The 25,881-nt window shown below is 35.7% G+C and overlaps 1 protein-coding gene across 2 annotated transcripts in view; it reads right to left on the reverse strand.

Moving 5' to 3' along the window:
- Positions 1–2,422: 2,422 nt before the first annotated feature.
- Positions 2,423–25,881, reverse strand: part of GLRA3 (glycine receptor alpha 3) — a 92,981-nt gene continuing 69,522 nt past the window's right edge. Inside the window, exons 7-10 of one of the 2 annotated variants that reach the window (XM_074905773.1) lie at positions 16,526–16,740; positions 14,769–14,915; positions 9,581–9,700; positions 2,423–5,702 (exon numbers count right to left, since the gene is read on the reverse strand). In XM_074905773.1, the coding sequence (XP_074761874.1) occupies positions 5,433–5,702; positions 9,581–9,700; positions 14,769–14,915; positions 16,526–16,740 (752 nt within the window). In that variant the 3' untranslated portion in view covers positions 2,423–5,432. The remainder of the gene's footprint in view (positions 5,703–9,580; positions 9,701–14,768; positions 14,916–16,525; positions 16,741–25,881) is intronic. The other variant, XM_074905774.1, reaches the window with a different exon arrangement.

Consider the following 25,881-nt stretch of genomic DNA (forward strand, 5'->3'; position numbering starts at 1 on the left):
TCCAAAACAGAATATCCATTTTATTATTAACAAGTAGTTTGGTTTGTTATTTGTATTTTTCTTCTTAGTCGTCTCAAAAAGGAAAAAAGCTGTGATGATCTGATACTTTTCTCATTTAAATAACCATATGGTTGTACAGTAAGATGTGGATAGAGTTATTTTACTACCTCACAGGGGTACTGTAAGAATTAATACCTCATTCAGCAGTTTCACAGTTTAAGGCCAAATTCTGCTCTGTTGGATTAAATTAATTCCTATGATAGCTCAAATGAGAGCAGAAGTTGCACATAAAGTATAGCTATCTTTTGCAACCAACCATCTTAGCTTGGGCTGGGAACTATATAAATAAATTTACATCGAATATAAAATTATTGCTAAAAATAATACTTTTTTTTTTTAAGGTTAAGGAAGACGTTTTATCTTTCCCTACTGTTAAAAATATAAGGTTTTGTACAGTTTATTATATTCTATTTTCATCTACATTATCAACCTACAGTTCTATAAGGGGTTATAGTACAAAGTGGAAGCAATACCTTACTCCTTAAATGTAAAGTGCACATCTCTAAATCACCTAAATATAAGTCTTTCTAGTGAGTAAACAGAATAATCTCTTACACATCACAAAGGATTTTTTATAAAGCAGCCTATAAAAGGTTTTGAAACAAACTCTGATAAAGAGAATCCAAAGAAAACCAATATATGATAGAGTTGAAAAAATATTTAAATCCCATGTTCTTTCTGAATTCTACTAATCTGCTTAGATAATAGTGCTTGCTGTCAAAGCTTAAAAGTAGAATGCACTTTATTTTGGTGTTAAAATAGCTAAATTCTATATAGTAAAACACTAGCATCCCTTCTTCTCTTTCTCCTTCAAACCTCCTCTAGTTCATCTGCATTATAGAGAAAAAACCATTATAACAGAAAAAACCCTCTAACCATGGAAGCCTATTTTGTTGATATTTTAATACAGTATGCTAATATGCTGTTCATAATTTAAGCAGGAGTTTGGTACTGTGGTAGTTGAGTACATCTACTGCTCCTCTAAGGGACCTTTCTTATCCACTCTCAAGGTCTTGAAGTTTTTGGCCTTATGAGAGATGACATGGAATTGGCCACAACTCTCTTTAGTGCAGGAAGAAAAGAGTCATACGAGAGGTTCCAGGCACTGCTTTGGGCTTTCTCTCTCCCTGTGGTCCCTGTTATGCTATATACAGCCCATGCTTTTCATCCTGTACCTTCCTGCTTTGTTTCTCTTTCCATTAAGAAAGCTCATGGTGTGGAAGTCAGTTCTCTGTCCACACAGGTAGAAACTGCTGTCCCAAGAGGATGTATACTTTGCAGCAGTTGACATAAATTGTTTCATGCTGCAGCTACTGCTTCCACCTGGACAAGTGTACCTATGGAGAGGATACTGGGGGATGGGGAAGAGTAGTAAGGCTGACTCGTGGTTCCTTCTTTCCCCTTTACGGTGACTGTGTCAGCTCTTTGGTAGCTGTGTTACTGGAGTATCCCTCCACATCCTATAGTTTCTCACTCTGTTTTCATTGTATTGCAATGATCTTCCAGGGTCAGTATTTTATTTCTGAAGTATAGGTCTGGTCTACTGAAATCACAAAAACATGACCCGAGCAGCACAGAGTCTGCACCTATGGTGAATAATGACTTGGGCCAAAGCTGCGTTAGCCTGTCGCACAGGGGTTGTGCTTGCAAGAAGCCTTCTTGTGTGGCTTTGCTAAAGACCCATACTCTGCAGAGTCCAGGTTCGGTGACAGTGAGGTGAGGTAGCTATCTACTTCAGCCTCATGAATGGGGTCTTTTTTATTTGTAGGAGAAGTCTGCCAGGTAGCCTCTGCCTCAAGCATTATTTCCTTGGTGATTATTTTTCTGCCTCTCTACTGCCTCTTTCACAGGATTGTAGCATAAGTACTGCAGTCTGATATTACTGCAGAGTACCTTTCAATTCTTACATCTTCTTAATGTTATTCCTTGCTACTTCATTATACAGTCACAAAAGAATCATCTCCAACACTAATCTTGGCTGATGACAGTAGCTGTTTATTCTAGCTTTGTACAGAGGGCTGACATGCCTGCTGGCATTTATGGACTTTTCCCCAGTCAGTGGTAAGGAGCAGTCATTTGTGCCTTGAAGTTTCTTATCATCTCAAATGACATTTCTCTGTCTCTTTACCATGTGACTTTAAGTCATTTAGGAATAATCTAAATTAAATTTACATTTTAAGTGCTGCTTTCTTTTGAAAAACACATTTAGTGGACTGCAGAGGCTTCTGTTACCTTTGCAAATGTTATGGTTCCAGGAAAAAAACACAAACCCATCAGTTCAGGAGAGATCTTAGTTCCATTACATCAAAACAGAAAATCTTTACTTAACCTGAGGGCAGCAGAATGACATGCCAACTCATGGAACCCTTTTTTGCTTTTCCCCTCTGAAATATTTTTCTTGTTAATGGATTGCTAAATAAAAAAAATGTTCCAGCAATACTGTAGAGTTGTCATATTGATGTTTTAAACATATTTAATTCTCTCTGTTTTCAATGTGCCCTGTTAGAATATTGAGCATTTTATGTAAATTTGCAGTATAGAAGCAGGGTATGCTCAACTTCCCAATGTAATGGCCTATGAAAGAGAAATATAACTATGCAGAGGAAGAGATTTACTTTCCATTGGCCAGGTCTGAGACCCTCTTCTTTCTCACCATAGTGCAGAGCTGAAGAGATGTACCCTGAGAGGCAACACTAGGCACTAGATCCAGTCATTAAATCTACAGATCTAATTTTAAATAGAACATACAGGTAACATTCCATTAGAGAGGTCAGAAAAGAATTAAAATGTAGATTTATGCTTTTTATTTTATATATGCTATACACTGTAATTTTTCCTTAGATTAGCTTACTCTAGTCAGAGAAGTGTGGCACAAGGGTTCTTCCCCCTCACTGAGCCAATAGGTTCATATATGAATGAAGGATCTTGTCCTTCTTGCTTAACAATTTACATTCCTTCTGACTCCCTGTTACATTTTGCCAGTGTTGTAATCTCTCTTTCATCACTTTCAAAATTTCCTGTCTGATTTCTCTGTTTGAGAGCATATACCTTTTCTGCCTTAAAGAATGAAAAAAATTTAGGACTAAATTTGTTTAACTCTGCATTACTCAAATTTGTGAATGATTTCAAAACAAGGTAGTACTACTGCATATGTGAGAACAACAGACTATTGAATGATTGGGAAATGTGAACCAGGTACTCAGGTGTTATAAACTACACTAACTAGGAGTTATTCTGATCTGGTCAGCACATTTTTATACACTTACCCCTCAATTAAGAATTCTTTATTGAATGCAAGTCAGCTATTTTAGAAGGAAAAAAGAAATGTGAGCCTGAAAGATAATGTAATTTTTTTATGATTGCCTCTTGATTATGGATCCAGTACTTCAGGCAGTCCTTAAACAAAATACTGATGACTTTGGTGATAGCAGAAGCAAATCAACATCCCTTTTCATACAATACAGATAGTGATAAATTTGAGAGAGATTAATATAACCCAACTGAAATGTCAGCCATTAGATCATGATACCCCCTCACACAGATGAGCACCTACACAGATAGGATTTTTTGGAACATGCACATAAAGAAATCGACAAAAACAAGACACAAACAACCTCAGTAAGTAATAATTGTTTAAAATCATTTGAATTCATTTCAGATCATAAATGAAGTAAAAATATAAAAAATAACAGTGTTTTAAAATAAAAAAGATTACACAGTTCCTTTCTGACACAGCTGAACAAAATCTGTGAACGACTGTTTTAGAATCTCTCTAACTAATCCTTGGAGGAAAACAACAACAAACCCAACCATACCCAAGGTTGCTATGTTGTAATCCTTAATGCAGAGTTATGTTGCTTCTGTTGCTTCATATGCACCATGCCTTTGGCAGTGCACCAGATGTTTGCCTCCAGCTGATTTTGCTTTTGTATACACTTTCTGAGTAAAACCAAACCAAAAATTTAAACCATGTTCAAAACAAAAATACTTTGCAATGAGAAACAGCCTCAGATACTGGACTTAAAGTATCTAGTAATTCTAAACATCAGATTTCCATTTTTTAGCATGTTTTTGTTTTTCAATAAACAAAAACAAACACTCTTGCCTACAAGCTATGCCATAAATGTGGTCTGTTGTGTTGCAATTTGAAGAAGCAACAAATATGACATACTTAATTCTAAACAGGGATAATCTTTCCAAGAGTTTTAATAGTTTTTCTCCTGTTTATTAATATGAAGTACAATAAATGTAAAAGACCATCCAGATCCTTTTTCATGTTTTAGAAGAGCTGCATGTTTTTCCAAAGTTATGCAGCGCTTCTTAACCAGTATCTAAGTCATATCAATATACTTCAAAGAATGAGTCAGAAAACTTGATATATTCATAAATTAAACTTCTTGTATTTATGTAACATGTAGGAGACAAGGGGGCATAAACACAGCTGTACTTGTCCTCCAAATGTTTCAGTGAAGCCGTTGTCTATCTTCTTTTAGTTTTGATCCAAGATCTCTTTGCATTGCAGAATGAAGCACTGAAAAATTTTGATGTAGTTTGTCTCTCACAAGTGTGAGTTTTATCAACTGAGAAAAAAACTCCTTCAAAAATATAAAATAATTTAAAAATATTATGTTTGAATTATAAAGGTGTAGGTAATTAATAGAAAAAAAACCCCTTTAGAGAAATCAATGCTGTACAAATTTTAATGTATTTCTCCTGTGATATGCAGACTATTAGGCTGTAGATACCTTGTGCTGTATGAGATTCTTTCAACATACACCTTCCAGGGGAATGGTAATATGAAGTATATTGAATAAATTATATAACTTAAATTTGTTAAATGTGCTCATTGCAAAACCACAGGTACTGACCTTAAAACAAGAAAAAGTTCTTAAAACTGTAATCTCAAATCAGTAATTTGTCATTGTCTTGTAAAATTGAAATACAGATTACAAATACTAATCTAGTCTGTAATACTCCGGGATTTACCTAGGGTATTCTGGATCCATTTCTTTAATTAAAAATACACCAGAATTAAAAAAAAAATTAAGGAACATCAAAGAGTACTGTACAGTTATACCACTATGTAATAGTATGTATAAATACTTGGCAGTAAAGCTTCAGTAGAGTGATTTACAATGAAAAAGGTGTTAATATTTAGTTTGACACAAAGTTTGCAATAGCAGATGTATTTTCTCTGGGTGTCATTCCTCCATTCCACTGTGGCTGGGCATCAAAGGCCATGCAGGATGGTTTTTTTTCTCCCTCAATGCTCTTAACTCTCTCCTGATCACTGCTCCGATGCACATTTCTAACAGAAAGCCTCCCGTTGAACATGGCAGCCAGTTCTGTATATACTGTAAGCCTTAAACTTGTTATTGGTGAATGTCCTCATGCCTGATGATTTTGTAAATTACCCAGTAAAAAATATTGAAAATTAGAAAGGCTAACGGGAAACAAGCTCTAGATATTGTGTCTATCTTCTTGGCCCGGTCAATGAATACCTTTCTCATCTCATCAGGGCTTTTTGGTGCAGCTTGAACAGGATTATTTGGCCCCTTTTGTGTCACTCCATCTTTTGCTTGCAGACATGGGCCCATTCCATATGCTGTAAAGCTAAACTGACTTTCCCTTACGTCATCATCCTGTTTAAAAAAAGAAAAAAAAAAAAAAGAAAAAAAGCAAGACTCTTTATATTTACAGAAATTTTTCTAGCCACTCAATAGCAAGTATTGCACCATTACCTTAGTGACTTCTTGAGTCCACAGTTTATCTTAATGGGTTGAAATTTCAGCCCTATCAGTGTCTGTCAGAAATAATGCAGCAGCTTTAACAAGCACATAATTTTCCTATTTGTTTATAGATTCTGTAATCTATTTAGAGAAAAGAGGAAACTAGCCGTAATCACGACTTCTGATTTGGTTTAATTTTCTCCATTTACAGATAATATCTGCAGTCTTCAACTGGGCAAACTTCACACTGGTCTTTTAGACAACAGCGATTAACTCTGTATGTTACTTAACAAAATGGGATCCTGACCTCTAGAGGTACTCATCATACAAGCACTAGTGATGTTCACATTAATTATATTAGTGAGAATTCTGCCTATTTGATCATTGTATATTTAGTTAATCTTATCTGTATGCCTTGTTTCTGCTCTTCCCTGCAAATACATGAGATAAAGAGAATAGTATGTAAAGTGTCTTGTTTTAAAATAAAGTGAATGAAAACTAAAGACCAGATTTTTCTTCTGATTCATTCTTCTGTCAGTTCAGGGGAAAACTGTCAAAGACATTCTGAATTCAGGGAGCTATAGGAGAAAATGGGTTTTAATCTCATGGCACATAAACAAAAGTAGATAGTCTGAAGGTATACATGTTTTCATAGCATGCACAGCAAGGATGTGGCTTCTGTCTGGAGACACATTTTGTACTTCTCTTTACCTGGTTATATGTACTCTTAAAGAAGGTACAAAGGCAGGAAAATAAATGATACATAGACTGTAAATCCAGGGCCAGATTTGGTTCTGAAATATATTCTAGTGTGTTCCTTCACTATTTATGCTACTCATGTGATAGCCATGTGATTTTGATGGCATTCACATTTTTTTTTTTAAAGTACTGATTTTAAATTCAGGATTTCTTATTTTTCATGTCTAATTTAGCCTAGCTGCTTTAGGATTCTAGACTTTTATGAAGTATGCCAGAGTATTATGGATATGTCGTTTCCTAAATAAGTATTTTGGAAAATATTTTCCAAGTATTAAAAAAATAATTGAGCAGCAGTCAGTTTTCCTTTTGTAATTCTAGGCTTTTATGAAGTATGCCAGAGTATTATGGATATGTCGTTTCCTAAATAAGTATTTTGGAAAATAATTTCCAAGTATTAAAAAAATAATTGAGCAGCAGTCAGTTTTCCTTTTGTAAGAGAATTTCTGATATTTTAAAACTCTTCCTAGCTTAAATTAAAATAAAAGGGTAAAAAAAAATTATTTACCAAAGCAAGTCATATAATTAGTGTTTCGGTTCAGTAATTCTGAAGAATTTTTGTTTTATTGCAACCTCTTACTTTACACAAATGTAATTTCTCAGTGAACATAGATTAAATCCAAACTTACAAATTTTTCATTTGGAAAATGCCTTTGACATTTGGAAAATTTGAAAATGTTTTGGAATGGATAATTAATTCTAAACATATTTAGAGTTCTGATTTAGTAGTACTTGCTAGAAGAAACATTGTTAATTACCTTGTTTTAAAAAAATCCAGTTATGTTTATTATTAATATTAGTTGAATAAGTTATCTGCAAAAGAATGCAGATCAGACGCTAAGTTTGAAGTAAACTAGTTGGCAATTGGCATGAGCATCAAGCAGTGCTGTACTTATCATCCAACTGCTATACTTTTCATATATGTAAATTGAGTAAACTTATAGACTAATACAGTTTGCTGAAACTACTATACTTCAAATCTGTATTAGAATTCTCCTATAAAAACAAAAAATAAAGAAAAATTAACATGAATGAAAAAGAGGAGGAAAAATCACTGACTTTAATATGGAAATGAATAACAGAAACACAAAATGATAAGATCATTATTTGATGACGTGATAAAACAAAGATCTAATTACTACCATAGTGATCCTCTCCTGTCAGAAAAAAATGAGAAGTAACATCTTTACTGTAGCTGTATTCCAGAAGAATTGTAATGTATTCCAGTTAACAGAAGTTTCAAATATCTGGACTGTGAGAATTTACACTAAACTTGCCATTTAAACACCTTCACATGTGGAATTCAGGGTTTAAATCTTCCTGCTTCTCCAGAAAATAATGCTTATGATTACACAGACTCAAAAAGCTAATAAAATAATTCCGTGTAGAAGATTTCAATTGGGTATGTTTTCAGGTTGAGGCACTATATACTAAGACTTTACTGTATCTGTTCTATGTTTACCTGAATGGAGTAATCCCCTAGAATGGTTTTAAAGGCCAGGTCTCTGATTTATTTTTTTTTTTTTTTGCTTGCAGACATCTTGCATTTAGTCTGCAAGCAGGCTGGAGGCTAGCATTTGCACCCATGTCTGTTGGATGGTGCCTTCATCAGGGCAGTCAGAATGGTTGGAGCCTTCCAATTCAGACCAGAGGGCTAATGGATATGCAGGAAAGGGCACCTTCCAGAGCATTGTAACATGCCAGGTACCAGCATACTTTTTTTTTTTTTTTTCTGGCGTACCTGCTGGAATATTCAAAATGTGGTTCTACAGGTTTTTCAGCAGGTACATAATTCAAAAAAATCATTAATTTGTCCTTAGGTTCATATCTGAGGGTGTTTGTGCACAGCAGGAAAGATGCAGTTACGGTTATTATTGATATTAACTTTTGAGTGCTTTTTTGAAGGCATTTTTATAAAATGTCAGCGACACGCCATTTGTTTTATCAATTCACTTAGCTACAGTCCCTGTTTTTGACTAAAAATATTTCTCATGATGCATGTGTTCGAGTCCACAGCTGTTACAGTCATCTAATGGAAGTACCCTGTATGTCCCAGTTGAGGATCTGGACAGTGAATCTTCCTCAAGAAGACTTGCATTTTGATTGATTTTTTTAAAGGTGTAACAGGGAAGCTTTTTTTTTGTCTTTTGTATATCTGTTTAGTGCATCATCACTACATAAAATTAATGATTTCTTACTGATTTTTGATAGAGCTTTTAAAATCTTGTTATGAATGAACTTTAATAAAGGTTCAATATGAATGTGTTTTTCACAGCTTTGAAATTAAGAATTTGAAAGTTATTTTGCATACAGCTACATATATGTAATATCTCTATTAAAATAACTGTAATTAAAGTTAGGAAATAAACTTAGATAACAATTTTTATTTAGAAAGTTAGAATTCTTTGGAGGCCTGAAGTAAATAATTTCAGTTGGCTTATTTTCGTATCAGTGTTGTTCTACAAAATACTTAGGTATAAAGAATTAAAACGCTGCCAGTTCCTGTGGCCCTGTGACTATGCTGTTTTCTGTCCATATATTTAATAATACATTTCTCTTGACAAGTAATATGCATAAGGGCTGAAAAGATCTCCATAGCCTGTTGACTGTAGGTTGTTGTAAAAGCTTGAAGATTTATTTGAAGCCTTGGCTTTGGTTATTTGAACACTATATTTTTTACTGTTCATTTTTGAGGAGGAAAGTGTTATTGAATTGTTTTGCACTACAAATAGCTTGGTTTTAAATGCTGATCTGATAGCAACTGTTTTCTCCTTGAACTGATGTCACTCTTCCTTTGAAGTTGCAGAAAGTAAAATTTTAATACTGTGTTTTAATCCAGATTTAAACAGATCAAAATGGATTACAAAATTAACAAGACATGTACCTTTATTAACATTTCACGTCATCACATACAAGTAGCAATGAAGGTATATGGAGTTCACATGGGAAGACATTATTTCAGACAAAAGGACAGGGCCTCTGTTAATGACTGGATATCACATTATGACAAATGGGACATCTTCTTCATAGTTTACCCTTAAATTTGTACTGTAGATTTGAGGCAAAGTCCCGTCTATAGGTCCTGTACATCTCAAGCCATTGCTATGCTGCAATGATTCACTGATTTCATTTCCATCAAGAACTCCCTCAAAATACTTTCATCAAAACGGATGGGTTGACCAAAAAGAAAACAAAAGAAAAGAGGTGTGATTACCATTAAAGACAATCTAGTTTGCATGTCTATTTTCCTCACTAAAGATACAGTGATCTTTAGATTTTTGAAAATAGAATTAAAAGATTGACTATTCCCAAAAACTAATATATTAAAAGCTAATCTAAAATCAAAGTGTTATTCAGCATATGTACACAGATAATGTTTTTCTCTATACAGTGTAAATGCCCCTAAGAAAAAGCACTGGCTACAGATATGTTTCAGTATCCCTCATATGACTTCTAATTCTGCCATTTTTTTCCTTTTGTCTTCCAAGACTGAAAGGAGTGTAACTTTAAATTAGTATTTATTATTTATTTGTTCTGAAGGAATGTTTCCATCACATTAGTATTATAATGTCTGTGAAAGAGTTGTGTTCATTGGCTGGACTTCTTTCTCTGACAAAGCACTATGGATCATATGCAAAATGAAGTCTCAAACCAGGAACCAAAATTCCCCTGTTCTCAGGATTCATTATGCTATTTGTGTTATCATAAAGAAATGAGTCCCTTTTGGAAAAATCTCCTATTGGAAAACAGCAATAAGTAGGTTGCATATTATGTTGCAATAACAGTTTTTATTTATAAATGGATTTACAACACAATCCCAGACACTTAAAAGTTTTTTTTAATTCTGTGCAAACTGGATTGGGCCTCTGAAAAGAAATTTGCCTTTCAGTTATTTGGCATCATTGAGATCCATACTTACAACCATAAAAATGGTAGCCAGAGGGTGCAGTTATACCTAAGAATCGCCTTTGATACTGCTGTTACTGTTGTCTGGGAAGGGAGGCTGCAGATGTACTAGATGGTATAAGAAAGAGACAGTGACTGTAGGTGGAAAAAGCATAAGAAAAATGGCAAGGATAGATGAGCTTTGGATGCCAAAATGTCTTGATTCACCTCTGTACATAATTACACTCTGTATAACTGTGTAATTTTCCATAAAACTCAGCAGCTCTTATTTTGTTTGCTACACTCATTTACTGCAGGGATTTTATCTGAGTTAGATCATATGTTTTTTAAGAGAGAGATTTCAGTTCTGTGTTTTTAATCAGCATTGAGAAGGAATAACTCATAGTTTTGATTAAATTTACAAAAGCCTTCAACCTGGCAAATTTGTTTGAGGATAAGTTTAAGAGTTAAAATTGAATTCAGTGATTTGGACAAAGAGTCTGAAAAATACAGGAGGAGAGTCGATAGGTGCATGTACAAGGTACTACATTTAGCAAGGAATAATCAACTTCACAAACGTAAGATGGAAAGTGAATGGCTCAACAGCAGTTCTGGAAAAAGGCCCAAGAGTTATGGAAGATCACAGTCTTGATATGGTTCAATACCATAAAGGTATTAAAAAGGCAAATGTCAAACTGGTTTGGATAAACAAGTGTATAACTTGCATCATGTGATCCTTCAGCTGCTCTCAAATGTTACTGGATAGGTTTCATGTTGGAAACACAGTTTTGAGGAATTATATGGACTAATGAGGAGAATTTCCAGGGAAGGAGAATGAGAATGAACAACAAAAAAAGACTGTACCAACTGGGAGTATTTAAAGGAAAGATGATTGAATGGAGATGTGCAAATATCTACATAAAGGAATGAAGTAGTCTGTTCTCTCTGCCCCTTCTCGACAAACCATGAGGCCAAAAAAGGCATGAGTAAAAAGCTTTCTAAATCATTGGAACAGATTGCAAGGGAGCTTGTGGAATTTTTATGACTGTGATGAATTAGGTATAACTGATCCTGACTTAGGTCAGGAAAATTAATTCATTGACCTCCCAAGGGCATTCCAACACTGAAGTTCCATCGTCTGATCATTGCTAGGGTTATTTGGTAAAAGTGAATATTTCTTACAACAAGCATATCTTTTAATTGCAAAGAAAATAAACTTTGGAAATTCTTCAGCTGCCCTATTGTAATCACGTATAATTCATACATGTTCTCTTCTGTCAACATATACCTGCAATGAAACATTTCCAAAACCATCTATTTTTTGACTTTTGCAACAGTTGAGTCACTAGAAATTTTTCTGTACCCTTGAAGATAAAAAGTGCCAAAAATTTCTGTATTCATAGGTTGAAATTCAGCTGGTAGAAAAACCTAATCCTAGTAAAATGTTGCAAGAGGGTAAGCATATAGTATAAAAAAGTCTAATAAGTTATCCTAACTACTCTATTTTTATGATCTATTTGGACATAAATACTGAACAGAATAGCAGTTTTCACTCTGAAAAGAAAGAGGACTTAATGTTCAAGGAAGCCCCTAAAGTTTATTTTAAATGCAGCCTTTTAACCTAACTTTTCAAGTCTTTTGACTTTGTAGTTAAATGAACATTTCTTTACACATGGTAGTTTTGAAAGTCAATACAATTCTTGAGACGCAGTGGCTATTTGACCTAGTCCAAAAGGATGACAAACACATACAAAACTTTATAATAATGAGCTATAGTAACTGACTTTGAAAAAGACAAAAGAGGAAGGAAACACAAGTTAATTTAACTTATGATCCTAGGGCCTGCATTTCATGTTAGAATTTGTGGTGAATAAATAATAAAATTTGTGGTAAGGAAGGCTAGTTATTAACTGCTTTCTTTAATCCATAAAACATCATTTATTATTTGTATACCAGAGGGTTTAGGATGCAATCCAATTTTTTTTTTTTAAGAGATAAAATCTCCATGCTGTAATGTTTCAAGTTCTAGTATACTTGTTGGGCAAGAAACAGTTTAATAAAACATTGAGAAAAAAAGAAGCAATTAGCAGGGCTGTCTCTAGAGCTTGAGAAGGTGTATTCTCAAAGGTTAAATCTGTCCAGGAGCTCTAGCTCTACACAGAACTGGAGTAAGTCAAGAAATTTTCAGTTAAATTCATTTTTTCAGAAAAATGTCTATTTGTCAAAATCATAACCTTGCATGTGAAAAAAGAATTTTTTGGTAAATTTAGGCTGAGAAACCTGTCTCATGATGAAACATACAGATACAGGGAGGAAAGAAAAGCGATATACCCTGAATGTAATCAATACCCTCACCTGGGTATGTTATGAGAAAAACATTGAAATGCATGTCTTCATCTTTCAGAATCAAAGGGAAGTACTTGATACTTTACTATAGGCCCTGCAGTCTCTAAGTTGAATCCTCTAATTTTATGAGAACCTAGCATGCAACCTACCTGAATCTAGAAGTCTGTCTAATGAAGTGTAAAATTAGAATAATGACCTTTAAGTGTGAATTGAAAAATACCGTGATGTCAAGCACTGATCCAGCAAAACACTTAAGTCAATGAGACTATTCATGAGCATACTTTTTTGTTAAGTGATCTCCTCTTAGAAGTGCTTTGTGTATTGTGGATCCTTCCTCAGATACCTCTGAGCTGAAATTGTATTGATTCTGATTGTTGAAGTGTCTTTGGTAAGCTTGAGGTCTTGCTAAAAGGGGGCTGGAAAGAGGCTGGTTTGATTCTGAGGAAGGTAGGTGATATTACCTGCCAGTTTCTAACCCTGTTACAGTAATTGACGTGTAAGGAAATGAAAAGATATCTCTAAAGTTGAATATGGTAAACTTGTCTGAGATCCAGAAGACACTATAATACATGGTGAAAAAAAGAATGGACTAAAAGTATAGTCACATAATATATCACTCACCACAGCTGTTTGTATTTGGCACATGATGCATTTGTAGTGGCTTACCTGTCCCCTGTCTGGTAATCTGTCTCTGTCCATCCCTTTCCTCCCATTCCAAACTTTTAAGCAGCTTTCAGAGAGCTGCCATATTTCAAAAAACAAATACCCTGTCACAAAATGCTGCTTTCTTCCTGTGTGTCTCAGAAAATGTTTTTTCCCGCTACTGCCAGTGAAAAGAAAAAAGCACATTTTTCTCAGGTACAGATGTTAAAAGCAGGTACATGCAGTCTGAATCATCCTCTAGACTACAATACATGAGTTGCTCTCTGCACCTGAAGAAGTTTAGGACTCGACACACAGGAACAGGCAAATGTATGAAAATGGCATTTTTATTTGACTGTCCATCCTGCCTTTTCACACGAGTCTTGCTAGTAGAGACTGCTTAGGTAGACTACAGCATTACAGATTTTAAATATTTTCTAAGTAAAAGGGAAACAACCTGTAAGATGTCTTCTCCTTGTGATGTAAACAGTAAATGGAGGTAAGTCTTCAGTCACTTTCATCCACAGCAATGTTCTAGATAGTGACTGAAAGCCAGTGAAAAGGCTCTGCATGACATCACTGTGGGTACTCATTCATGAGTATGTTGAAGAAACATTTACTCTTTGAAAAATCATAAGTAGGAATTACATACTATTGTAAGAAATTTGGCTAACTGCTTGCTTAAACTGTGGACTTCAGAACTGAAACCTGTAGCCTTAGCTGCTTGACTTTGTTCAGTGGTAGTGGCTTATTTTACTCATAGTCTAGATAGCTTCAGCTATAAAATAAATATTAATAACCATTATTGTATTAAAGTTTCTTACTAGCTGTATGAACATTTTACACTAAATTAACTTGACAGAAGGAAAACCTCTCAAATTTCTCAGCCTTTTAAAGTGTTTGTTCTTCCACCAATAATATTAAGTATTTTTTAATTAAAAATATTTACATGAAACACAGCTTTTAAAGCTTTGAATATTAGAATGAAATTAGGAAGCATTATTTGTTGAATCTCAGTGTAGTACAAACTGCTGCAGGTACCAGTAACATTCATCCACTGAAGTATAATCTAACTCTTCTAACAGAGTGAAATTCATGCCTGTGCAGATGGCTCCCACATGGCCCATGCCTCATTTAAATCTCTCTTAATCCCTTTTTGAGAATTCAGGTTGGATTTATGCAGTGCATAGTCCTTGTAGTGACCCTCTGCCTACAGTGAATTTCATTCTGTGCTGCCATTTTATTTATATTGCCACTTTAAGCTGCAGTATGTTTACCAAATTAACCCTATATCCTGGCATAGATCAGTCTCAGACTCTCTTTCAAAGTTGTGAATACTGTTACTTTTACCTTGTTCTTCTTCCTCTTGCGACGGAACCTCAGAAGTTCTTTATGCTGCCTTGACACAAAGTTTACAGCTGCATACTCCAAAAGTGCAGAAAATACAAAGAGCAGACACACAGCCATCCAGATGTCAATTGCTTTGACATATGACACCTATGGAGAGAATAGAGCAGAAGACTGAATATGTTAAAACCAGAGATGTGTTTAGTATTCCATGTCAGGAGTAAGTGCTTTAATATCTCCACATCCCAACACTACTTTTATCAAACAAAACTTAACAGGAAAGCTAGATAATAGGAGGGACAACGATTCCATCTATAAACTTTAAATATTAATTTTTAAAAGGTAGTCTTTCACAAAATGTGTTTACTGTTTATGACATTAACAGTTCTTCATAGTGTACTGTGTATTTTATCACAAACCAAATAATCCCCAAGAAGCACATGTTCTTCCTCCATTTGTCCCACTGAGATCTGAGAATGTACCAAGGAACCAGAGAATAGTTTATAGTGGGACCAGTGGGAATTCCTGTATTATAATGGATCTGATTTAAAATTTCTGGAATAGAAATTAGGTAGAAGAAGGGAGATAGATGGAGAACTCTGACTTGTTCATTCTCTGCTAATATAGGCATGGTAAATCAAAGATATAGCTTCACATTGGTCCTGTAGTTTTGACACAGTGGAAGTACTGAAAATAAATTGCAGAGTAGATGAACTCACTGCAATCCTTTATTGCCAAATTCAGCTGCAGGACATAATCTGAACTTGGAAAGTAGGGCCTGTTCCCTCTCTGTGTGCAGATTTACAAGAGCTTTTTCATATAAACCAACACATCTAGGTTCAGGCCTCAAAAATGTGACAAAACCCATCTGTAGCTCTCTTTGGTAACCACTTATATTCTTGCTTTTCTGAGTTTTTATAGCATTCTGTTTTCTTACCTGCTGCTGCTACTTTTGGATGCATTCAGATTGCTATATTTGAGACACAAAGCACACTCATCTCTGCTAGGGGTATCTATTTTACTTAAAAAAGTTATTTAATTAGCCAACCTAAAAATACCATGTTAAAACTAATACAAAAGTGGTCTTTGTGTATTTTTATTGTATACATTTTATTTCTGTTAACTGCAATGGCACATGAAGATGGTCAAGGAATAACCCTTGAAATGAAAAAAAACCCCAACCACTTTAAAACAACGACAAGTCAGAAAACTTAAATAGTTAATCACAGAAATATACTTTAGGTTATTTATATTGTGTAGTGGACCATTCTTTATACAATTGTTTGGCGCTATTTAGCCTCACATCTTAATGTAACTGTGTTTGTAACTAGTAAATTAATTAATAATGTAGGCAGGCTTTTGGAAAGGAATATCATTGAGAACAGATTGGAATGTATGACCTTTAGAAATTCAGTCATATCTGCTAGCATGTCATCAGATACTGGGATCTGGAAAAGGACGAGCTAGTCAATCGCTTAGCAACATTTATGTAGTACTGAATACAGTTGCTTTTGTCACTTGTCAAGGTTGATGGAATTTAGTAGAGATGTGGTTAGTTAAATAGTTGAGATGGGGGAGAAATAGAATATATTTGATTGGTGACTCACAAACCCCCTAATATTTCAAAGTCATTTGTCTCCTTTAGAAGATGATTAAATACTAATAATTAAAACACATCAGGTGTACTGAAGGTGTTTACTTGTCCTATAGCATTAATGGCTTTGTACTAATGTGGTACAAACAAAGGAAATTCGGCCTACCTTTGGAAGAGATGCTCGTGAACCTGAGCTTTGTGTTGTCATGGTCAGTACAGTTGTTATGCCTAAAGCCACTCTGGCTGGAGCTGCATCCATATTGATCCAAAATGACACCCAAGAGAGAATGACGATCAAGAGACTTGGTATGTACATCTGGATGAGATAGTAACCCATCTGCCTCTCAAGGTGAAATCGAACTTCAATACATGTAAACTTTCCTTTTTATAACAAAGAAGAAATATTCAATAGAAATAAAATGTTCTTTACTGTCAACATCTTGTGAACACTCTAAAGAATGTACAATGTCAAATATATTTGTTCTTTAATGAAAGAAGACGAATGTTTTGATTTCTCTTCAGTGATTTTCAATATGCAGGGTCCCCGTTATAACAGGAATATACTGGAAAGAAAGGGGACAGAAAAACTGAAAATTTAATATTTTGATAACCTCTGGAACTCTTTTTTCCTTATAAAAACCAAAACATGATTAATTATGACAGAGGAAAGTTCCTTTGTGTGATCACACTTGATTTTCCACTTACTGTTTTGGAAATACTGCTGTATGCAAAGAAAAGGCTTGCTCTCCCATTGTATAAAATCTCCTTTATCTTTTGGTTCAATTTTAATCTTATATTTATTATTTTTAATCCAATTAATTTGGGAAAAATACAGTGAGATAGTGTGGGCATTAGGAGATTCTGCTAAATCTCTCCTTTTATCCCAAGTCAGGCTGTTTGAGACCAAAAGTACAATGACCAACATTCAAACAGAAATTGAGGATTTGAGATTTGGCAACTTTAGGTAGCTAATTAAATGGTCTAATTTTTCCAGATACTGAACATCAAGCAACTTCCACTGAGTTAACCAAACCAGAAGAAAAAGAACTATTGTTTGCTCATAGAAATGCCAAAACCCCATTTTTTTTTCTTATTCAGATTGTAGTGGTTTGCTTTTTTTTTTGTTTGTTTTGTTTTTGGGTTTTTTTACCCTGTAAACTGTAGATTATTTTACAGTTCTTGACCTGGTCTCATTAGATTTTAAAATTCTGCTCAGTGCTCATATTAGTCACATATGAATGGTGCTGAAGGCAATTCTGTTACTGTAAATAGTGTATACATGAAACAGTTTCTCACAGCAATAAATTTGCATACCTCACATTTATTTAAATGAAAGCATTTCCTAGTTCTACGTTTAACATGGAAAGCTATATAGTTATTTATTTCCTAACTGGGATGAAGTTTTTTTGTTATGTTTTCCAGTAGTTTTTGATAGATATTTTCCTAATCCATTTTTATTTGACAAAATGCCATTTTATAGCAAATCATTCCACATTAACAGTGCTTTAATATTCATCATATTAACAAAATTTACGTAATGGAATTACTTATGAGTTTATCCTATATTAATTTAATTTATTGTATATTATGCTGTGACAATAGTGTTAGGCATACAGAAATGAGTTTCAGATAAAGTAAAACAGAAATATTTTTATTCTAGGCATATTAAGTGCTTGGAAATATCTTCTGAACTTCATTATTTTCATAGTAGTTCTCTTAACAGGCCATTAGTCTTTTCTGTGGTGTCAATGTTATCGTATGAAATGTTTGTTCTGCTGAGGCACTAAAAAAAATATTTAAAAAGATGGTAGTTATGATGTTCAATTTAAATGACATGATATATCTTAGGAGTTTTATATCTGTCGGCTCAATTATTATTTCCATTCCTAATTGCCAGTGTTTTCTGAATCCTATCTACACTCCTGAAATCTGTGTCCCAAATCCTGGCTCAACCATCTGCTGCCCCAGCTTCAAAACTGATTTCTGCTTCAATCAAGGGATGAAGTCCTGATTTAACAAAGTGAATGGGAATTTTGGTGTTTATTTCAGAAAAGGACAGGATTTTCTCCTACATTTTTCTTTCAGGATGTTCAAAAGGATGCTACACAATACATTCTTTTACTTAACAGTTCAGTACACCTCACATAACTAGAAGTTGTGCACTGACTGGCCTTTGTCACAATCATATTCTTACTTCAAACTGGTCCTGACCCTGAAATTTTTTTTTTTTGGTGACATTTGTTCTGTTAGTTCAGCAGTCTAGGACAGCATCAGTCTCTCAGACATCACAGTAGATGGTGGTAGTGAGTGAAATGCATCAACCAAATCTTGGACTCTTGCAAAGCTGTTTTATATGTCATCACATCAGCAAGAATTAGTCCAGCATGTAACATTTTCTTCTTATATTCTCATATTCTTCTTTCAAAACAAATGAAGAAGGAAAACTAAGAAGCATCAGCATGGGTAATATATGCATAACATTGGCTATTGCTTGTACATTGCTTTTTATCCAGACAAAGGTGGGATAAGAAATCTGAGTCTCTTTCCTGAGTACTCACATGGGCTTGAATTATTACAGGGCTCTCAGTACAAAAATACTGTGGTCTTAAACAGAGAGCAAAAAATAATACCCCGTCTTTGATGTGCATTATGAAGATACAAGTTTGCCAGGTTTGTCTGAACTAAGGAGAAAGAGAGGAATAACTGTGGACAACAGAACCCTAACAAAATGAAAGAAATTCTGAATGAAAGAAGTGAAAACGGAATATATTGTAACCACAGAAAAGGAGAGAAAATAGATGAGATTATAAAGAGGCCGGAACTAGGACTGAGTGATGTGTCAGAGGAATTATACTGAATAATTTTTTGCTTGGTTTTGTATTTTGTAAACAGCATTGGCCAAGGTAAAAAAAAAAAAAAAAAGTGCAATGTGTCTCAAAGTGGAAAAATACCTTTGCTTAACTGTACAGAATATGAGACTTAGACTCCTGCCTTCGTCTTAGGCCCAGTGACTTTATGGATGTCAGTCATCTCTCTACTGCTTCCCAGTCAATACCACTGTGTTTCTCATCTGCTCTGTTCCAGGGTAGCACTGAATAATTTATATGTGGCAACTCCTGAGGGAGACTGGTGGCTACCTGAGTAGACACTTCTCCCTGTTACTCCATTGCTGACTACTGGAAGTCAGTCTCAGCACTGCAGTTGCAGCAGTTGCTGGTGTGAGTGTGGAAGGGATGACAGTTTTTGCCTTTCCTGGCTGAGATCAGAATGACCTGCATAAACTTGGCTAATGAAGCAGAATGGAAAAAAAAACATTTGCACTAGCAAATGTGAGCTTCAGCTCAGAGGCAGCCAGCAGAGGAAACTATTGTTTCCTAGCTGAAGCCAGCATCCAGCTGTGGGCCTCCTTTCACTTCCCATATTCCATTCCAAATTCAAAACCAGGTTAGCTGTGGTTTAATCTATTTGACTGGATGCTTGAATGGATCAGAAGAAACATACCTATGAAGTCATCTCAGCTGGAAAAGGAGATAGACAAGCAGCTAAGAGCATTGCTCTAATAATTAATTTGCAGTACATTAAAGGTAAGCTCTAGTTCATTCTGATATGCCCTGTAAATGTCACAGAGAGTGGCTAGGAGGAGTATATGAAACCTGTGGGGTGTTGTGGTTTTTCTGAGGCTGACTAACAAATTAATGCCAGATGCTAGTTTCAGACCAGAGCTAAATCCATATAATGGACAGATTTTGGCAATGCAAAAGAAAGAACAGGTATTGAGGGCTTCCTAATGGATAAGCATTTTTTCCTTAAACAGCAGTAATGTTCTTTGTGTTCATAAGTCTAGCCTAACCAAGGATTCAAATGTGCTAAAGGCATCAAAGGCAATGCCTTGCTGAATGCTATACCTATGCATATGAAGTGAACATCCTGGTATATATGCACATGATGGTGCATTTTTCTCTCTTACCCATGTTTTTTGGTAACAGTGTCAGATCAGCTGGGCTGGCATGATTTCCATCAATGTTCACACTGAAACCAATATTGGAGTGAAAAAAATGTATATTCCAGTCAGTCTGTGTGGGTTTTCTTTCCCGTAGAAAATATAAAAGAGTTTTCTTCGGAGCCAGTGTCTAGGTCCCATATTCTTTTTTCAGTTTTTGCTGTGGTAGCCAACTGTGAGTAACCCAAGGACAGCAATTTTCTACCTCGGCACATCTTCACAGTGCACAGCCCCCTCTGACCGTGGCAGGTGCTGTTTAAGCAGTGCGCTATGCAGGCAGCAGTATGCTTGTGTGATTAAAAGGTACTGTCAGCAGTGTGGGATGTGTAAGGGAAAGCAAGCTAAGCAGTAGCTTTCTGGCCATAAGCACTGCTTCTTTTCAGTTTTGTCTGCCTCAATCTGCTCCAGAGACAGTAGTTGGTATAACTTAAATATATTTGTCCCCTATTAGTAACACTTAAGATATCCCTTGGGGGAAGCTTTTCTTACTGTAACCTTACAATGCCATGGTCATGTTTACAATTCTGAGGAAGACTGAGTAGCTGTTTCTGAAGATATACAGGAAGTTTTCATAATGGAGAATCACCTTAGGAAACTGAGAGAAGGAAATAGTGTACCTGAGAAATAATTAATAAATACAAGAGTAATAACAATTGTGAAATCACTATGAAATTAAAAATTAATAACATAATAAAAACTAAAATGAATAAGTATAAAAATAAAAAAGGAACTAAGCATGAAGAGATTCACCTGTTAATCTATGAAGAATGGAGAGATACCTGCTGCAGGTTCTAGTTCTTGATACTACTTTACATACTAAAGTCATAGTCTGGCCTTCCTTATAAGAAAAATCATTGATAATGCTAATAGCTGATCTACTGTGAAATATTTTGTGCATGTAGAGAATAGAGAATGAGTCAAAGTTTGGCAAAATTGTACTAAACTAAGTTAAGCAAATCTGAACAGATCTTTACGGAGCTCTGCAGAGTGTGAGTCTTAGATCTGGGAAGTGGATATTTTATGTTCTGATTCCAGCACATTTGCCAGTGTGGCAGTAGACTACTGTGGTGGTACAATTCTTACCCCTCCCTGCCCTCCTTGTTGGGCTGCTTGGTGCCAGGTGTGATTCCATCCACATTCCCCCAAGCCATACACCAATCTATGGAGATAAGGACTGATAACCTTGAGGAGCCTGGCTCCTGCCCCTCCCAATTGCTTGGAAAAGGTTATAATGGCCCATCATCTCCTGATGGCCTGGCACCCCTGTGCCTGGGATGTGGTCAGATGGAACAATAACAGGGTTGCATGTTATTCAAATTCTTGTGCAACTGCCGGAAGGCACCAGAAGGTATTTGACAAAAGTCAATTATCTTGGACTCTATAAACTGCGACCACCAGAGAGACCCTCTGAGCTCTCCTGGATGGCAGCGGCCTGTGACCAGCATCTCCCCTGAGCTGGGACGCCTCTCAGGTACCAAAACCCTTAAGGTGTCGTCTGCTCCAGACGGAAGGCCAGGGCGAAGTCCCCCCACTCGAGCCTCAATTATCGCCCGTTGAGGAATGCCAAGGCACTGGGAGTCTTTGCTCTGAACTCGAGAGGGAAATTTTCTTTGAGCTAGCTTCTATTTCACCTGTTTATTGGTGGGTGTGCGTGTGTGTGGGTACATACCCTTACCCTTGTTCCTGTGTGCTCATCCCTTTTGTGTTCGTTTTACCGTATCCAAACCCCTTTGTTTCTGTATGTATATGTCTGGTTTGTGTATGCGCATGTACATATGTGTATAAATTAAGGTACCGTTAAGTAAGTTAGAGTGAATATTGTCATTTTAGAACCTGAATAAGTCGCTTTTCTTTCTGAGTTATTTTGTATTGGCAAGTAGTTGTTAGTTATTAATAAATCTAGATTATTTTTCTAAATCATTACCGTGCCAATAATTTCATCCACGACAACTACACAATTCTGTTTTTACCGGTGACTGATGACCAGCAAACATCCAGGCCAAGGGCCAAAATATTCCTAGCTATGGTGATTTGCCAACAGAGTCCTGGGGCAATTGACCTGTAATGATGGTCCTCTCCTCTAGCACTGCATTTGCATTTTTCCCCTGGAAAGACAGCTAAAGACACAGGTTTAACATGAAATTAAGTAGAGAGACAGCAGGAACAGAGAAGGGGAGAGTGAGGCTTCTTTAGTGGCTAGGATATGCTCAGCCTAAATGTCTGACTTGGTTTAGATCCTTTAATACAATACAGAGTTTCTCCCATTTGTCTGTCTTCTGGAAATCCCTTTCTTAAGCAGCTCAATTCCTCTACTCTCCATAAAGATACTAAGCATTCAAGCTCAATCTGAGTTTGAAAATTGTCTTAGGTGGGGTATTTATTTCTAGGTTCTATTCTGAAACTCTGCAGTGTTTACCATTTTTAGACTGGTAAAAAATCACATTTCCTCATTGTATGTGGAAAAGAGAATGTATAGCAAAAGGCAGCTGACACACTTTTCTCTATAGAGAGCAAAATAAAGACTGTCCTCTCTTCTAAAATCAAAAGTTAAAGACTCTTCTATGACAAAACATTAGGTAGACTCAAGAAACAAATTTTGTATAGATTGATGAAAAGTGGCTACTGCGTTTTATGACACTGTTTTCTAATGTTTATTACCTTGAGTTCCAGGTTCTCACTAAATAGTTGCCATTGTAACACTTTGAGTATTCTTGTCTACTCTCTGTACCTTTTCTTGAAGGAAAAAGGACCAATATTTACTGAAAACAAATGTCTTTTGAAGGACAACACACACTGAGGATAGTTCATGAGATATTATATATATATATAAAATATGATCTAACTGCAGGCCATCATAGACTTCCCCTTTGCTGTATTTTTCCAGCTCCTCCTTAATGCCAGTTCTGGCACTCATTTCATCCTGAGCTGTGACACTTCAGTGTGCTAGGTATCAGAAAGCTAGTGCTTTATGTATGTGTGTGTTAGAGCCCCAGACAGATGAAGTTTTGATCAGTATTGTCCTGAAACAAAATCATTCATTATGTAATTAATAAGGCTTTTTTAAAGTGCCCTCCATATGTGAGCCTTAATGGTTTAGGTTATTTAGTATATAGGATGGAATCACCTTAGCAAAGGTTGCTATTTAGTGAGGGTGAGAGCATTGGATCCAAGTGTCTTCAGAAAAATTGAATTAATGAAAAAAAGCCACAAACCCCCAAATAGAAAACTTTTTATTTTTAAAGTTATTAACGTTGAAAGATATTTTCTGAGGACAATTTTATGTTTGCAATACAGTTTTATTTAATTCTGAGACTGTATTGCCATAAAACGGGTGACACAGACCACCAGCACTTTCCTTCTGCCTTTTCTTATGTGCTTGCTTTTTGCTCTGCATCTGCTAAAACAAGGCCACAATACCTCTCTTGGCAACAAAGTACAGTGTATTATGTACCACACTGCAATCATAATGGCAGGTGATTTTCACAGAGATCATGAAGAAGGAGAATGAAGTATATAAATTAGCTTTTCCATGAGGCAGTACTTCTCCTTTTACTTTCCTGTTTGAGTCATTATCAGAATCACCACTAGGCAAGCAGACTAGCTGAGTTTACGTTGTTCAGTAAAAAGACTCCCATTTTATTCCTCCCAGAATGTTACACAGTCATTTGAGAGGAATTCTGCTTTACTTATTACTGAAATACAGTTAAATACTTTATGTCCTTTTGCCTTCCCATTATATTTTTTAAATAAACAAGACACTCCACAAATTATGTGTGTGTGCAAAGCTGGTTATTTCAAGAGACTGTCTATAATAGTGTTTACATATAAGTAAAGTTAGCTAAAATTATTTTCATACCTCCCTAAGGAGACAGTAATAAAAAAAGCACTGGGTAAGTGCAGTTTCCAGACACTTTTTGCAATTTGCACTGAAATATAAATTACAATTTAAGTATACTTTGCTGTTTAAAAAAGTTTAAAAAACTGTTTATAAAAGTACTTGCCTTTTCCTTATTGTAAAACATTCAGCTGTATCTATGATCATGCAGCCTGACTAGAAATGATGATTTTTAAGGGCCTGGCATGTGGAACTAGACGAATCCTAAAATATATGGCTGGTGTCTCTGCATCTAAAGCCAAGGTGTCTCTGCATCTAAAACCAAGATTCATAAAACGACTGTAGGAATGTATTGCCATTCAGTTTTTCTTTCAAGTCACAATCTGCATTTATCAGTGTCATAATGGGGGAGATCAGTGCTGGTGCTGTCACCTGCCATTGACTACATAAGTTCTTGCTTAGGAAGTGACATAACACAGCTTGTTTTGAAACAAATGCTGGGGCAGGTAGTAAACTTAACACTGGTGCAAGACTGATAAAGACTGCAGTAAAAGAAAGTTGAAAATAAATGTGGAAAAGAGCAACTTTCTTTTTTTTCAGTTGGGTGAATTTCATTTGCAATTCCCCTCTCAGAATGGAGAACCAAGCTGCCATTCAGAGGGACCTCCATAGGCTGGAGGAACAGACCCATCACAACAACATGACAGTTAGCCAAAAAAAAATGCACAGGCCTGTGATGAGGATGTTTAAATTTTGATAAGTGCAGGGGTGATATCTGAGGTCTCTTCTCCTGCAGAGAAAAGTGCCCTGTTGGAGTCAGGCAGTGATGTTTTCTGTGTCTAGGGATGGTCACATCTCCAGCCTATCATGGACTTTTTCAAGGTGTTTATAATTTCTCCTGAAATAGTTTATAATTTATTCACTGAAAAGTGGAAGAATGAGCACCTTTAGAGATATCAAACCCATAGAATACCTACTGGATAGAAAGTACGAACTTCGTTTTCTGAGAAGTGGTCTGTGAAAAAATCCTGAGGTGTTAAAAAGCCATGGCTTAAAAATCACTGCTGTAGTCTCAGAAAGAGTGGTTTAGGCGTTTGTCAAAACAAGTAGCCATTTGAGTTCTTGTTCTCAGAGTAAGGCATCAAAGTTATGTCTCCTTTAATCACTGTCATGTTGGCAGCAAAATGACGCAATATAAGACATCAAGTCAGTTGAAGGTAGGACCTAGAAGGGCCACAGTCTACAGGTTGTTAAGCAACTTGTTTGACTTTAAGGGGGAACCAAAGGTATCACGAGAAAAGTTAGTATGTGGGATGTTTATGTTAGGAGGTCAAATGGGGAATGTGGAGTTAAGGAAGTGGGCCCTTCATTGAGATTGCAGATTTACTGTGTTAAGGATACAGAGATATTAGAAATGGTTACATACAGAACCTATCAGTTCTGGTGGAGAGTCTAGCAACCATAGCTCCACTGTTTCCAGGAACACTACATGCAGTACTTTAACCCAAAACTCGCCAATAGACATAAGACAGTTCTGAGCATCATCATTCAAGTGCAGGTGTAGTACGTTATCTATGGTGCAGGAGTAAAGCCAAGATTCAGAGCATCTCTGCCTGTGCCTGTTAGACAGTGCTATTATGTATAAATTCATGCAATCATATATTGGGATTTTGCAGCCATGATTGAA

Source organism: Athene noctua, chromosome 4, assembly GCF_965140245.1.
Source record: "Athene noctua chromosome 4, bAthNoc1.hap1.1, whole genome shotgun sequence".
Taxonomy (NCBI): Eukaryota; Metazoa; Chordata; class Aves; order Strigiformes; family Strigidae; genus Athene; species Athene noctua.